Raw genomic sequence first — 12,104 nt, 5'->3', positions numbered from 1 at the left:
CATGACTCGGGCCTTTTCCTCTCTATAGGTTGTTGATGAGACTCAGGTGTTGACGCTGGCTGGGCCACTCTAATATTGATATTGTTATGGTTTCCATCTCTTGCTTTGTTTGGTTGTATGGTACACGTCTTTGAAGGGCCAAGGATCAGATCAGATTTCTCTGCAGACTGCCTGATGTTTTCCACATCTTAAGATGAATTCACCTTAAATGATAATAAAAAAAGAATAATAATTTTGAGGCATAAGATTTAAAACAATGCTATATTTCATTAGAGCAAGCAATATATCCTGCAGCATTTATTGCAAGCCAATGTATGTTGTCACAAATAGAGGTACAGGGTATGAAACAACTAATGCCACAATATACTGACTACAGCTGAATACACAGAGTTACAGTAGCAAGCATTGTGTGATGTTTTCCTGAGAACTTGATCAATTCTGTATGCAGGACCTCAATTAGATTTCTATGCCATACGTTAGGTGTATGACATACAAACCACCACTAGAGTCTAAGAGTGCACAGTGCTTAGCATATTTAATAATAAAAAATCAAAATACACACTGACCATTGTTTGTTCACACAAAGGACACTTTATGGTAAAAGACACATTTTCTGAGAGACAGAGAGCAACATTTCCTCCTTACTTTGTAATCTCCATGACTATGCCAAGTCAAGAAAGTGTGTGTGTGTGTGTGTGTGTCCGTTTGTCCGTCCAGCATCACGCGTTGACCCGGTTGGCCGCTGCCAGCAGGGAGGAGAACAGAGAGTCTGGCCGCTGCATCAGAACCTCTGGAGGGTCCAGCTCTGCCACCTGACACAAGAGGACAGTGGGGTGTTAGAACACAACCAATGATCTGCTAATAACAGGGTTTACAACTGTGCTCAGTGCACAGAGGGTTGGACGGCAGAAGGCTAAGAAAAGGTGTGTGTGTGGGTTTGTATCTGTAGTTACTCTCTACGAAGGTGCTGCTAATGTGGTAGGCTATGGTGAGGATGATGTGTGTGTGTGTGTGTGTGAATGAGTGTGTACCTGTCCATTGTCCATAACGAGGACGCGGTCACTTTCCAGGACGGTGTTGATGCGGTGGGCTAGGGTGAGGATGGTGTGTGTGTGTGTGTGTGTGTGTGTGTGTGTGTGTGTGAGTGAGTGTGTACCTGTCCATTGTCCATAACGAGGACGCGGTCACTTTCCAGGACGGTGTTGATGCGGTGGGCTATGGTGAGGACGGTGCAGTCTCTGAAGGCCTCCCGGATGGTCTGCTGCACCAGAGAGTCCGTCTCTGAGTCAATAGAGGCTGTGGCCTCATCCAGCAAGTAGATCTGACGAGGAAATCATGATCAGTGTGTGTGTGTGTGTGTGTGTGTGTTCCTACTCAAGAGTTTCTCAGCAGTGCTCTGGTCAAATTCAGCTGCTGTCTCTCTCTCTCACTGTGTGTTTGAGTGTATGTGTCTGTCTGTGTATATGTGAGTGTGTTCCTACTTTGCACTTTCTCAGCAGTGCTCTGGCCATACACAGCAGCTGTCTCTCCCCCACTGAGAAGTTCTCTCCATTTTCCTCTACTGGGGCCTCCAGACCCTCAGACAGCTTGGAAATCTAACACACACACACACACACACACACACACACACACACACTTCTGTATCATAACCATCATCATCATCATTTACAGCCATGTATGGAGGGAAATCTCAGCATCTGCCATCTTGACCGCTCCAAGTCTATTCGGAGGCATGTCCTTTTATGTCGGTGCATGCTCCCTCAAAGTCAAATTATTTGAACATATCATCTCATTTTACTGTTAAGACACTGTTATGATTACACCAGCATTTGCCTGTGAAACGTTGCTCTGAAAGATTCAGCTCTTGAACCAACTTTCAGATGAGATTAAAGTTTCCCCAGTGTGGCCAGTTTCAAGCCTAGACTTAAGACCAAACCTTTCTCAGACGCTTTCTGCTAACTGATCAGATGCTAATTGCCCAGTTCACAGGGCACTCTTCGGGTGAGTACTATTGTTCTTTGTAGTCCTATTGCTGTCCTTGGTTGGACAAAGAGCTGCAAAACCTACCAATTGTCCGTATATGACTACAGTTCAATATGATGATATATTTTTTCCCTCTTCCTCCTTCTCTCTCCATCCTTTTTAATCTATTTATTATTTATTTTCTTTTCATTTATTCTTGAGCACGATGAATTTAATGCTTATAAATGCTTATTTATGAGTATATGACAATAAACTTTGAACTTTGAACCTCCAGCAGAGACCATGGACTAGAACGTGTTCTTATATGTCAATGGCAAAGACGTACCTTGGGTTTCATGTAGGTCCTCTCCAGCGCCAGCCAGATCTCCTCATCGCTGTACTTATCAAACGGGTCCAGGTTATACCTGCAGGACACACAATCACACAAACAGGGTAGGAGGAAAGAGGACAGATGTGAGTTTGGTGTGCGAGCATGCATGCGTGTGTGTGTTTGTTAGTAGGTGTGCCCATGGGCGTGTGTGTGTGTGTGTGTGTGTGTGTGTGTGTGTGTGTGTGTGTGTGTCCTACTGTACCTGACTGTTCCACGGAAGAGCACTGGGTCCTGAGGGATGACGGACAGCTGACTCCTGAGGTCCTGCAGGCCAATGGAACTGTTGTCCACCTCATCTATCATCACAGTGCCCCCTGCTGGCTCAGACAGGCGGAACAGTGCCATGCCTAGAGACGATTTACCTACACGCAACCACACACACATATGCGGTTTTGTTATCAGCACGGGAGCAATTATCTTACTTTTATGTATTACGCTTAAATTTTGCACAATTTATCACCCCATCCCCGTTTCTGATCAAGACATTTCAATGTTGCATTTGTGTCTAAGTGTAATATCGTAATATCATAGGATCTAAATGACGTGTGTGTGTGTGTGTGTGTGTGTGTGGTTATTAGTTAAGGTGTACCAGATCCGGTCCTTCCCACAATGCCGAGCTTCTCCTTGGGATAGATAGTGAAGCGCAAGTTGTTGAGCACCACGGGGGTGTTGTCACGGTAACGCATGCTGTAGTCCTTGAAGGTGATGGAACCTTGCTGGGGCCAGCATTCTGGAATGTGAACCCCCTTCACCTGCCGTGGAGCCTCTGATACACAACCCTACACACACATCAAACACACACATTTTAATTCTTTATCCAACCACCAATCGCCTACTACCTATCAAATTTCATTTACAGGAAGGATTCAAATATGCTCAGAGATGATACAGCTTTGACATTCAAGGGTGCATAACGCATCGCCTACACCACACAGAAAGATGGCCTTTCACAGCAGTCACACGGAAAGAGTGACATGGAGAGAAATAGAAAGAGAGAGAGATACCGTGATGTACTCCATCAGTCGCTCGGCAGAGGTGAGTTTGGCCTCCAGTGTCATATTGAACTTCACAACATTCTCCAACATCCCTGTGAGCTGAAGTCAAGCCAAGCCAAGTCAAGTCAAGTCAATGTACGGTATTGATATAGCAGAATTTACACAACAGGGTTGACCCAAAGGAGAGAGAAGGGAGGAGAAAGATACACTGATTGAACTGTTCTCGAGTCTAGAGTGGAATCTATACATGCTGCATTTCATTGTCTTTGTACTTGTATTGCACTCAAGCTAATCTAATATAGGACTGAGTCTAAGGCTGAGTCTACGGTGGAATCTAGATAGGCCGGAGTCTAAGGCAGCTGAGTCTAGAGACGAGTCTAAGGTTGAGTCTATAGTTGAAACGTTTTTGGATTTGATCTATACTTACTTAATCAATAGAATAATCGGTTGAATACTCGACCACTAACATAATCAACACAGGTGTGTAGTGGTGGTGTATTGCTCACCTGTATGGTGTAGTGACAGTGTATTGCTCATCTGTATGGTGCAGTGGTGGTGAATAGCACACCTGTATGGTGTAGTGGTGGTGCATAGCACACCTGTATGGTGTAGTGGTGGTGAATAGCACACCTGTATGGTGCAGTGACGGTGTATTGCTCACCTGTATGGTGTAGTGGTGGTGTATAGCACACCTGCATGGTGTAGTGGTGGTGGATAGCACACCTGTATGGTGTAGTGATGGTGCATAGCACACCTGTATGGTGTAGTGGTGGAGCACAGCACACCTGTATGGTGAAGTGACAGTGTATTGCTCACCTGTATGGTGCAGGAGAGAGCCAGGCCCTTCATAGAAGGGCTGATGGTGTCTGGACTGAGCACCACGAACAGCGCCACCATCAGGGTAAAAGATACAGAAATGACGTTCAGCCAGAAGGAAAGCCAACGTATGCCACAGTTGAATAGCAGGAAGTGGGTCAAGTTGGTGTCCATCTTGTCTTTAAATCTATAACACACACACACATACACGCACATACACACATACACACACACACTTCAGTTTCCATACTGAGGCAAAAATGTATTACATACATACATAGTTTGTATAAATAAATTTGTATGAATGTTCAATGGGTGAGTCTGACCCAACACACTGCAGTTGGGATAACAGTGAGATAATGATTAAATGACTGACATATCAGTGAAATTGGGGTAACAGTGAGTTCACTCGTTTGCCTGTCGGTATGATTGCTATTTGCTGAGGAATAATAAGCTAAGAGTTGGCATGGTAGCTGGCCATGGTCCTGGAATGCCTGAAGTGGTCATGGCAATGGAGTGATGGTTGCTTGCACCCCTCTGTGTAAGGAGGATGAGTAAACTAGGCTACTGGTAAAATAGAGGAGTAGGGACAGAAGGATGGATAAAGTTTGCGAACGCCGGGGCGTGGGACACATGGATAAGGAGGCCGGCTTAAATATCCTGGTGGCGGAAGACGGGTGAGTTAATTGATGTCAATCATCCCTGTGGGCTCCTCCCAAATTTTGTTTAGAAAACGTCATTTAATGACTGGACAATGACTGTTGGCGTAGCAGTGAGTTAATGATTGAATGACTGACATACAGTATCAGTGCAGTTGGGGGAACAGTGAGCTAATGACCAGACAACTGTCCTTAGTTTCCCTCCTCTCTATTTGGGGCTTTAGGTCAACTTGCCGTATGCTGAAGCTTTGATGTATGTCTTTGTGTATGTGTGTGTGTGTGTGTGTGTGTGTGTTCTTACTGCTTGATGTACTGCTCTCTCTTGTCATAGGCGTGTATAGTGCTGTGTGTGTGCATGCGTGTGTGTGTGTGTGTGTATGTGTTCTTACAGCTCGATGTACTGCTCTCTCTTGTCATAGGCGTGTATAGTGCTGTGTGTGTGCATGCGTGTGTGTGTGTGTGTGTGTGTGTGTGTGTGTGTGTATGTGCTCTTACAGCTCGATGTACTGCTCTCTCTCTTGTCGTAGGTGTGTATAGTGCTGTGTGTGTGCATGCATGTGTGTGTGTGTGTGTGTGTGTGTGTGTGTGTGTGTGTGTGTGTGTGTGTGTATGTGTTCTTACAGCTCGATGTATTGCTCTCTCTTGTCATAGGCGTGTATAGTACTGAGGCCCTGGATGACTGAGGTAGTGAGAGAGATCCACGGTGAGCGGCTCACGTTCTCCAAGCGCTTCATCTCAAGTACGGACTGCTTGAACATACTAACACACAGACCATGCAGCCGCACACACAAACACACAAGCACACACACACACACACACACACACACACAAAAGGTTAAGAGCAAAGGAAGAGCTTACTAAGAGTTTACAATGGATTTAGAGCTTCACAAATTCAGTATAGGTTTTAGTTAGTTATAAGTATTTAGTAGCTATGAACACATGAGCACACGAACAGAGAGTACTCCTTCAAATAACAAAGTACAATTTGACATACATGACATACAGTACATGCGTACGCGCATGCTCACACACACACACACACACACACACACACACACACACACACACACACACACACACAGTGAGACACTACTCCAATTAGCATTCATATGATTTAGACAAAGCATCACTGCAGTGGCAAATAGTAGCATTACTATAGTAATAGTACTCCATAATATATAACATGAATTGCGGTCATAACAGATTCATGCTCACACACACACACACACACACACACACACACACACACACACACACACAAGAAGTGAGACACTAACTAGAGGATGAGGGCGAAGACTAGTCCGAGCACGGCCAGGACAGCGAGCATGAGGGGGAAGACGGCGGCGATGGTGACGATGGTGAAGGTGATGATGAGGCAGTGCAGCAGGAAGTTCTCCATGTTCAAGGGCAGACCCGAGTCCAGCTCGTCCTGGTCCTTGGAGAACCGGTTCATTATGCGGCCCGTGGGCGTGGTGTCAAAGAAACTCATCGGACTGAAGAGGATCTGCCAGAGATGCACAGGTTAGAGGCATCATGGCTGTGTGTGTGTGTGTGTGTGTGTGCATGTGTGTGTGTACCGTAATTTCCCGACTATTAGCCGCGGCTTATACATTGATTTTGCAAAATTTCTTCAGCTATGAGGTTAATACAGGGGGGCAGTTAATATGGTGTTAATATGGTTGTGTTTCTTTTAACTTGCATAAAATATTGTCCTGCGGCTTATACACAATGCGGCTTATATGCAGGAAATTACTGTATGTCCAGTGTGTGCATGAATGTTTGTTTCTTACCTTATGAAACATGGTGTCATGGAGTCTAGAAGAGGCACGTAGCATCACCTTGGTGAAGGAGTAGCCTTTGATAAAGCTGAAGATTACCATGGCAACCACAGAGAGGCCATAGACCAGCTGGTAAAACTGGAGGTCAGGGTTCAGGGAGACGTCTGCTGCTGAGACCCCCCCATCAGTGGAGTTAGTCCAGTTCTGCAACGCAAAACATTGCAATGTTCGTACGTTTGTGTGTGTTGAATTTATGTGTGTGTGTGTGTGTGTGTGTGTGTGTGTGTATACACGTACCCCAGATCCTTGTTCCAGCCAGTAACCTAGCCACCAGTTGCCGAAGATTGTCGTCAAAACCAGCAAAGCAAAGCTCAGCATGATAAAAGAGAACAGAACATAACCTGGAATGCACACAGACAGACAGACACACAGACAGGCACACAGAGAGACAGACACACCGACAGGCACACAGACAGACAGACACGGGCACAATGAAAACAGTAACAAGGGAGAATCTGAAGAGATTATTGGAAATTGGTGCCTGTGCTGTGATCTAAGACAGTGTGTGTGTATGTGTACGTACCTACTGTACACATGAGTGTGTGTGTGTGTGTGTGTGTGTGTGTGTGTCTAACCTCCCGCAGCTTTACAGTACTGGTGATATGTTTGCCATGTCACTGATCCTTCCTGAGTGACTTCCTGTTTGACCAGCTGGTTCTCCGAATCTGCTCACACGCATTTCACACGGTAAAATTACAAAGATGATGAGAATCGGTTCACAGTTGAGCTGGCAACCACTAATCAAGCATTCTGCATTAGCTCTGGCAGGCCGCGTAGTCAAGCCCGCTGTCAGCTGTCAGTTTCTTATTGGCTATGCCAAACACAGCCCACATCAGCTGTTCCGCTCAGGTGACCATTCCATTCGCTCGCAAGTAGTTTCTTTCATAAGGGCGCCTTATTTACAGTAAGTTGCGTCAGTCTGCATTGCTTTCTCTGCTCGCTGTTTTGCAACACACCTCCTCCCCAGCTCCACCTCAAAGTGGTTTAACTTAAAATAATGACATACTGTTGTCATTAGCGGGCTTGCTGCAAGGCAAGCCCATCTATTGTTATCCGTTGGCCGTTTTTTTAAGACGCCTCTTCTCCTAGAGCGTTTGAGCTATCGACGCGGTTCAAACACTAAAAAATCAGGCCCGATCCGGTGTAGGTTGCTTGTTAATGTCGGATGGCTGCCGGTTGTCGTTTTTTCCGGTATTCCCGTTTTTAGACCCTTGTAGTTCCGCCATGCTCCATCAGAGGCGTTTCCCCATTGAAATGAATTGGGGACTGTTCAGGCGTTTACATCACTGCCCCCTGGTGAGCAAGCCCACTCTTGCAGCTCCTCCACAGAGATGCACATTTCTAGTTGTTGCTTGCTCTGTTTGGGGGGAATAGAGTTACTTTACCAGTTGTAAAGTGGGAGGGTAGTCCCCTGAGGATGAACAGAGCCATCCCGCCAAATACAAAATATAATTGGTTATTGGTATAATTGAAAAGATATTTCTCTCTTGTGTATTTTTCACTTAAGCGGTCCTGACAGAATTAAAAGTTAACGCTGAGCCCTGGTATCCACACACACACACACACACACACACACACACACACACACACACACACACACACACACACACACACACACACACACACACACACTATACAATAGCCATGGTTTGAGAGGGCATGTTCCACTCTACCTGTCTTATCAGCAGTGTGTCCAGTGTCTTCTCCTTTCTCTTGTTCATCTGACATGTCAAAGGCTGAGAGGGAGACGAGAAGGACGAGAGGGGCTCGTACACAAAAGCTACACACAAACAGCTAAATACATGCATGCATACCACATACACAATAGAACAGAATAGAAAGACCTCATATCAGCAAAGCAACATACTGGGATTGATGACTCCGTTGGCCTCATGTTTGTCTGCAGTCATCTTGGGAATCACAGTTGGCATTTTCGTAATTTCCTTCTTAACAGAACATATCATAGAGATGCACCAGTCAGAACACAAAGACTTAAAGATAGATCAACCAATCATAAATGCACAGACTTAGAAAGGGGCTTTGCAAATAAAGCCTTTGTGCCCATCCAGATTTTTTTATATTGGCTGGTTATGTGTATGGAAACACTTGTTTACAAACACTAGCTCAAGGGTCGAGAGAAATTAGCCCCTTTATGCTAATTATCCTTTTAGAAGACACTTCCCCACAATGGGACCAGAGTACAGATACGAATTAATATTTTAGCGTGAATGTGAGTGTTCTCTTCGGAGTAAGAGTGCGAAAGTGAGTAAGAGAGAGAGAGAGTGAGTGATGTGTGTGTGTGTGTGTGTGTGTGTGGTGTGGTGTGTGTTGGTGATGTGTGTGTGTGTGTGTGTTTGTGACGTACATGTGTCTGCTTCAGCTGGAAGTTGTTGATGAGCTGAGCGTAGCGGCCCTGAGCCTTCATCAGAAATGTGTGTGTGTCCGTCTCCTTAATCTCCCCATTCTCAAGGAGCAGCACATCGTCACAGAACTCCAAATACTACACCAGAAGAAAGGAGGAGGAGGGGGGGAGAGGAGGAGGAGGAGGAGGAGGAGGAGGAAAGGTGGAAAAGGAGGAGGGAGGAGATGAGGAGTAGACAGAGGAAGGGAGATGAGAAGAGAGAGGAGAGAAGAGAAAAGTAAAATCCTTTCAAGAGAGGATACATCACCAGGACACACCTGGACATAGAACTGTCAATAAAACTCTTGGGGGGTGCTGTGGCGTAACTGGGTAGAGTGTCCATACCATGTTAGGGTGCAAGTGCCTACGGCGACCAAGGTTCAAATCCGACCTGCAGCAATTTCCCGATCACATCACATCTCTCTGTCCCTTACTTTCTGTCAAAAAGCTTCAATGTCCTATCCTAAAGGCAAAAAGGCCCAAAAAACAGTCAAAGAACCCCCTATACACATACAGTATCTGCTCAGTCTACACAGAACAGGGCGGGTAAGGCTGATCCAGAAGCTATGTGTAGGAGGCGTCTGGATGCAGTCAGGGATTTTGCAGGTTGTTGTGTTTGTTTGTGTTTATGTTTATATTAAAATGTATTAGCAGAAAAAAAAAAGGTTTCGGTTTTGTTTGGGGGACAGGCTGCCCTCATTTGGTCTGTTTCCAATTTTGTTTTTCGAAGCCTGGGCTGCCTACAGACAATGTTTTTTTTTTTTTTTCACTATACTCACTGAATGGACAGCTAGTCGTGAGGAGATGATTGCTGAATGTAGCAAACATAATATGGGCTAGAAATTGCGTAAAATCCCTGACTGCACATGCACATAGGCACATAGGCACACAGACACACACACACACACACACACACACACACACACACACACCAACTTGTTCCTAACTCACCCACTGCCAGTCACACTTCATCCACCTGGGAGCAGTGTTGGAGTGTCTGTTCAGTAGGAGTCGGCGTTGGATTTACAGTTGCTGTCCTCTAGGGGGTGCTGTTGAGAGTGGCGTTACCTGTAACTGGTGTGTGACCAGGATGATGGATTTGCCTGTCAGGGCTTTTTTCACACACTCCTCGAAGATGTGCTTGCCCACGTGAGCATCCACAGCAGACAGCGGGTCGTCCAGCAGGTAGATGTCCCGGTTAGAGTAGACCGCTCGGGCCAGACTGATCCGCTGCTTCTGACCGCCCGACAGGTTCAGCCCACGCTCACCAATCTGAGCAGGAATACACACAGAGATTCATGACACACACACACACACACACACACACACTCACACTCACACACACACACACACACACACTCACACACACACACACACACACACACACACACACACTCTCTCACACACACCACACACACACACACACACACACAACACACATGACACACACACACAACACACATGACACACACACACACCCTACTCACCTCAGTCTTATCCCCGTATGGGAGTATGGCCAAGTCAGGCATGAGGGAGCATGCACTGAGGACTTCATTATACCTGTGAGGGAACACACACACACACACACACACACACACACACACACACACACACACAGAGAGAGCGAGAGCAGTCACTGACAAACATGTTCTGCTGAGCCAGTCAAATGTGTCTATGTTCCACCTTACACACACACCCATTACAAAACTATGGGTTTTGGTGTATGTATGTGTACAGTATTTGTGTGTGTGTGTGCGTGCGCATGTGTTGTACCGGCACTGGTTGAAAGGCTCTCCCATAAGGATGTTGTCTCTCACGGATCCATGAAAGATCCAGGCCTGCTGGGAAACATAGGCAAATGTCCCCTCCGCCATTACAGACCCCTTCAGCAGGTACATCTGAGAACACACACAAACACACACACAAAACATGCTGAACAAGAGTGATGTGCGTATATCATTGTGTATTTTGTATGCATTGAACAGTATATGACATGCTGTGTGTGTATTCACCTGTTGTAGAATGCTGGATAGGAGTAATGTATGTACTGTATATATTGTATATGGTATACAGTATGTGTTATTTATGGGTGTGATATGCTGTGTGTGTGTGTGTGTGTGTGTGTGTGTGTGTGTGTGTGTGTGTGTGTGTTCACCTGTTCTAGGATGCTGGATATGAGTGATGTCTTTCCACTTCCCACATTGCCACACACTCCTAGCAGGTTTCCCTGGAAAACCAAGACATCAACCAATCAGATAGATCGGATTTTGCTCACACACACACACACACACAAACACACACACAAACAGACATACACACAGCCCACGTAACAGAGGCCATCTAGAACACATCCTCTCTCTCTCTCTCTCTCTCTCTCTCACACACACACACACACACACACACACACGTTCAGTACTTTGATGGAGGTGGGGTTGAGGCTTTCCAAAGGTCTGGATATTCGTTTGGCCTTTAGCGCCCCCCCCCCCAGAGGGCATCAGAGGGAAGAGTTCAGGGCAGAGCCCTTTACCTGTAGCCTACTGTTTGGCTACAAAATATAACGCCATCACCTCACAAATTGGCCTAATATAAAAACAAAAACAAACCTGAATTTGAAAACAATGTTAAACTGTCTCAATTTTTTTGTAGCTATGCTTAATGTACTGCACTCTGATAGAACAATGCATTCTGTTCTTCATCTGCCTCATTATATCAGAAATGGAGCCAGCTAGCGGCTTGTTCTTTTCTCTCAACCGTAGCCATCGTCATTATTCAACATTAGGTTTCTGTGAAATAGTTGAACTCTACTCTGGGTTCATGCTGCGTACCAGAGTTGTTTCTCAAACGTGTCATTTAGGAAAACATGGTTGGTCTCCTCTTGTTTGCCATCTACATTCTAGATTCATCTCATCAACAATATTGTCACCACATGTTTGGTGTCATGTATACTGTTTTATAATGTTGGTGTATAGTGTTAAGTGTATACTGTTTTATAATGTTGGTGTATACTGTTTTATAATGTTGGTGTCATCTCACCCTCAGTAG

General features: G+C 45.5%; 1 protein-coding gene across 1 annotated transcript in view; it reads right to left on the bottom strand.

Annotated features, from left to right (window-relative positions):
• Positions 1 to 719: 719 nt before the first annotated feature.
• Positions 720 to 12,104, bottom strand: part of LOC134066598 (ATP-binding cassette sub-family C member 12-like) — a 15,664-nt gene continuing 4,279 nt past the window's right edge. Inside the window, exons 9-29 of the mRNA XM_062521965.1 lie at positions 12,096 to 12,104; positions 11,218 to 11,289; positions 10,836 to 10,960; positions 10,550 to 10,622; positions 10,131 to 10,334; positions 9,027 to 9,161; positions 8,529 to 8,607; positions 8,335 to 8,397; positions 7,237 to 7,326; positions 6,899 to 7,002; positions 6,614 to 6,805; positions 6,101 to 6,327; positions 5,445 to 5,582; positions 4,165 to 4,351; positions 3,358 to 3,447; positions 2,943 to 3,132; positions 2,556 to 2,715; positions 2,309 to 2,387; positions 1,482 to 1,595; positions 1,157 to 1,321; positions 720 to 812 (exon numbers count right to left, since the gene is read on the bottom strand). The exon at positions 12,096 to 12,104 is cut by the window's right edge and continues 180 nt beyond it. Of these exons, the coding sequence (XP_062377949.1) occupies positions 720 to 812; positions 1,157 to 1,321; positions 1,482 to 1,595; positions 2,309 to 2,387; positions 2,556 to 2,715; positions 2,943 to 3,132; positions 3,358 to 3,447; positions 4,165 to 4,351; positions 5,445 to 5,582; positions 6,101 to 6,327; positions 6,614 to 6,805; positions 6,899 to 7,002; positions 7,237 to 7,326; positions 8,335 to 8,397; positions 8,529 to 8,607; positions 9,027 to 9,161; positions 10,131 to 10,334; positions 10,550 to 10,622; positions 10,836 to 10,960; positions 11,218 to 11,289; positions 12,096 to 12,104 (2,589 nt within the window). The remainder of the gene's footprint in view (positions 813 to 1,156; positions 1,322 to 1,481; positions 1,596 to 2,308; positions 2,388 to 2,555; positions 2,716 to 2,942; positions 3,133 to 3,357; positions 3,448 to 4,164; positions 4,352 to 5,444; positions 5,583 to 6,100; positions 6,328 to 6,613; positions 6,806 to 6,898; positions 7,003 to 7,236; positions 7,327 to 8,334; positions 8,398 to 8,528; positions 8,608 to 9,026; positions 9,162 to 10,130; positions 10,335 to 10,549; positions 10,623 to 10,835; positions 10,961 to 11,217; positions 11,290 to 12,095) is intronic.

Source organism: Sardina pilchardus, chromosome 19 (genome assembly GCF_963854185.1).
Source record: "Sardina pilchardus chromosome 19, fSarPil1.1, whole genome shotgun sequence".
Lineage (NCBI taxonomy): Eukaryota > Metazoa > Chordata > Actinopteri > Clupeiformes > Clupeidae > Sardina > Sardina pilchardus.
This window is presented reverse-complemented; position numbering and strand designations above follow the sequence as displayed.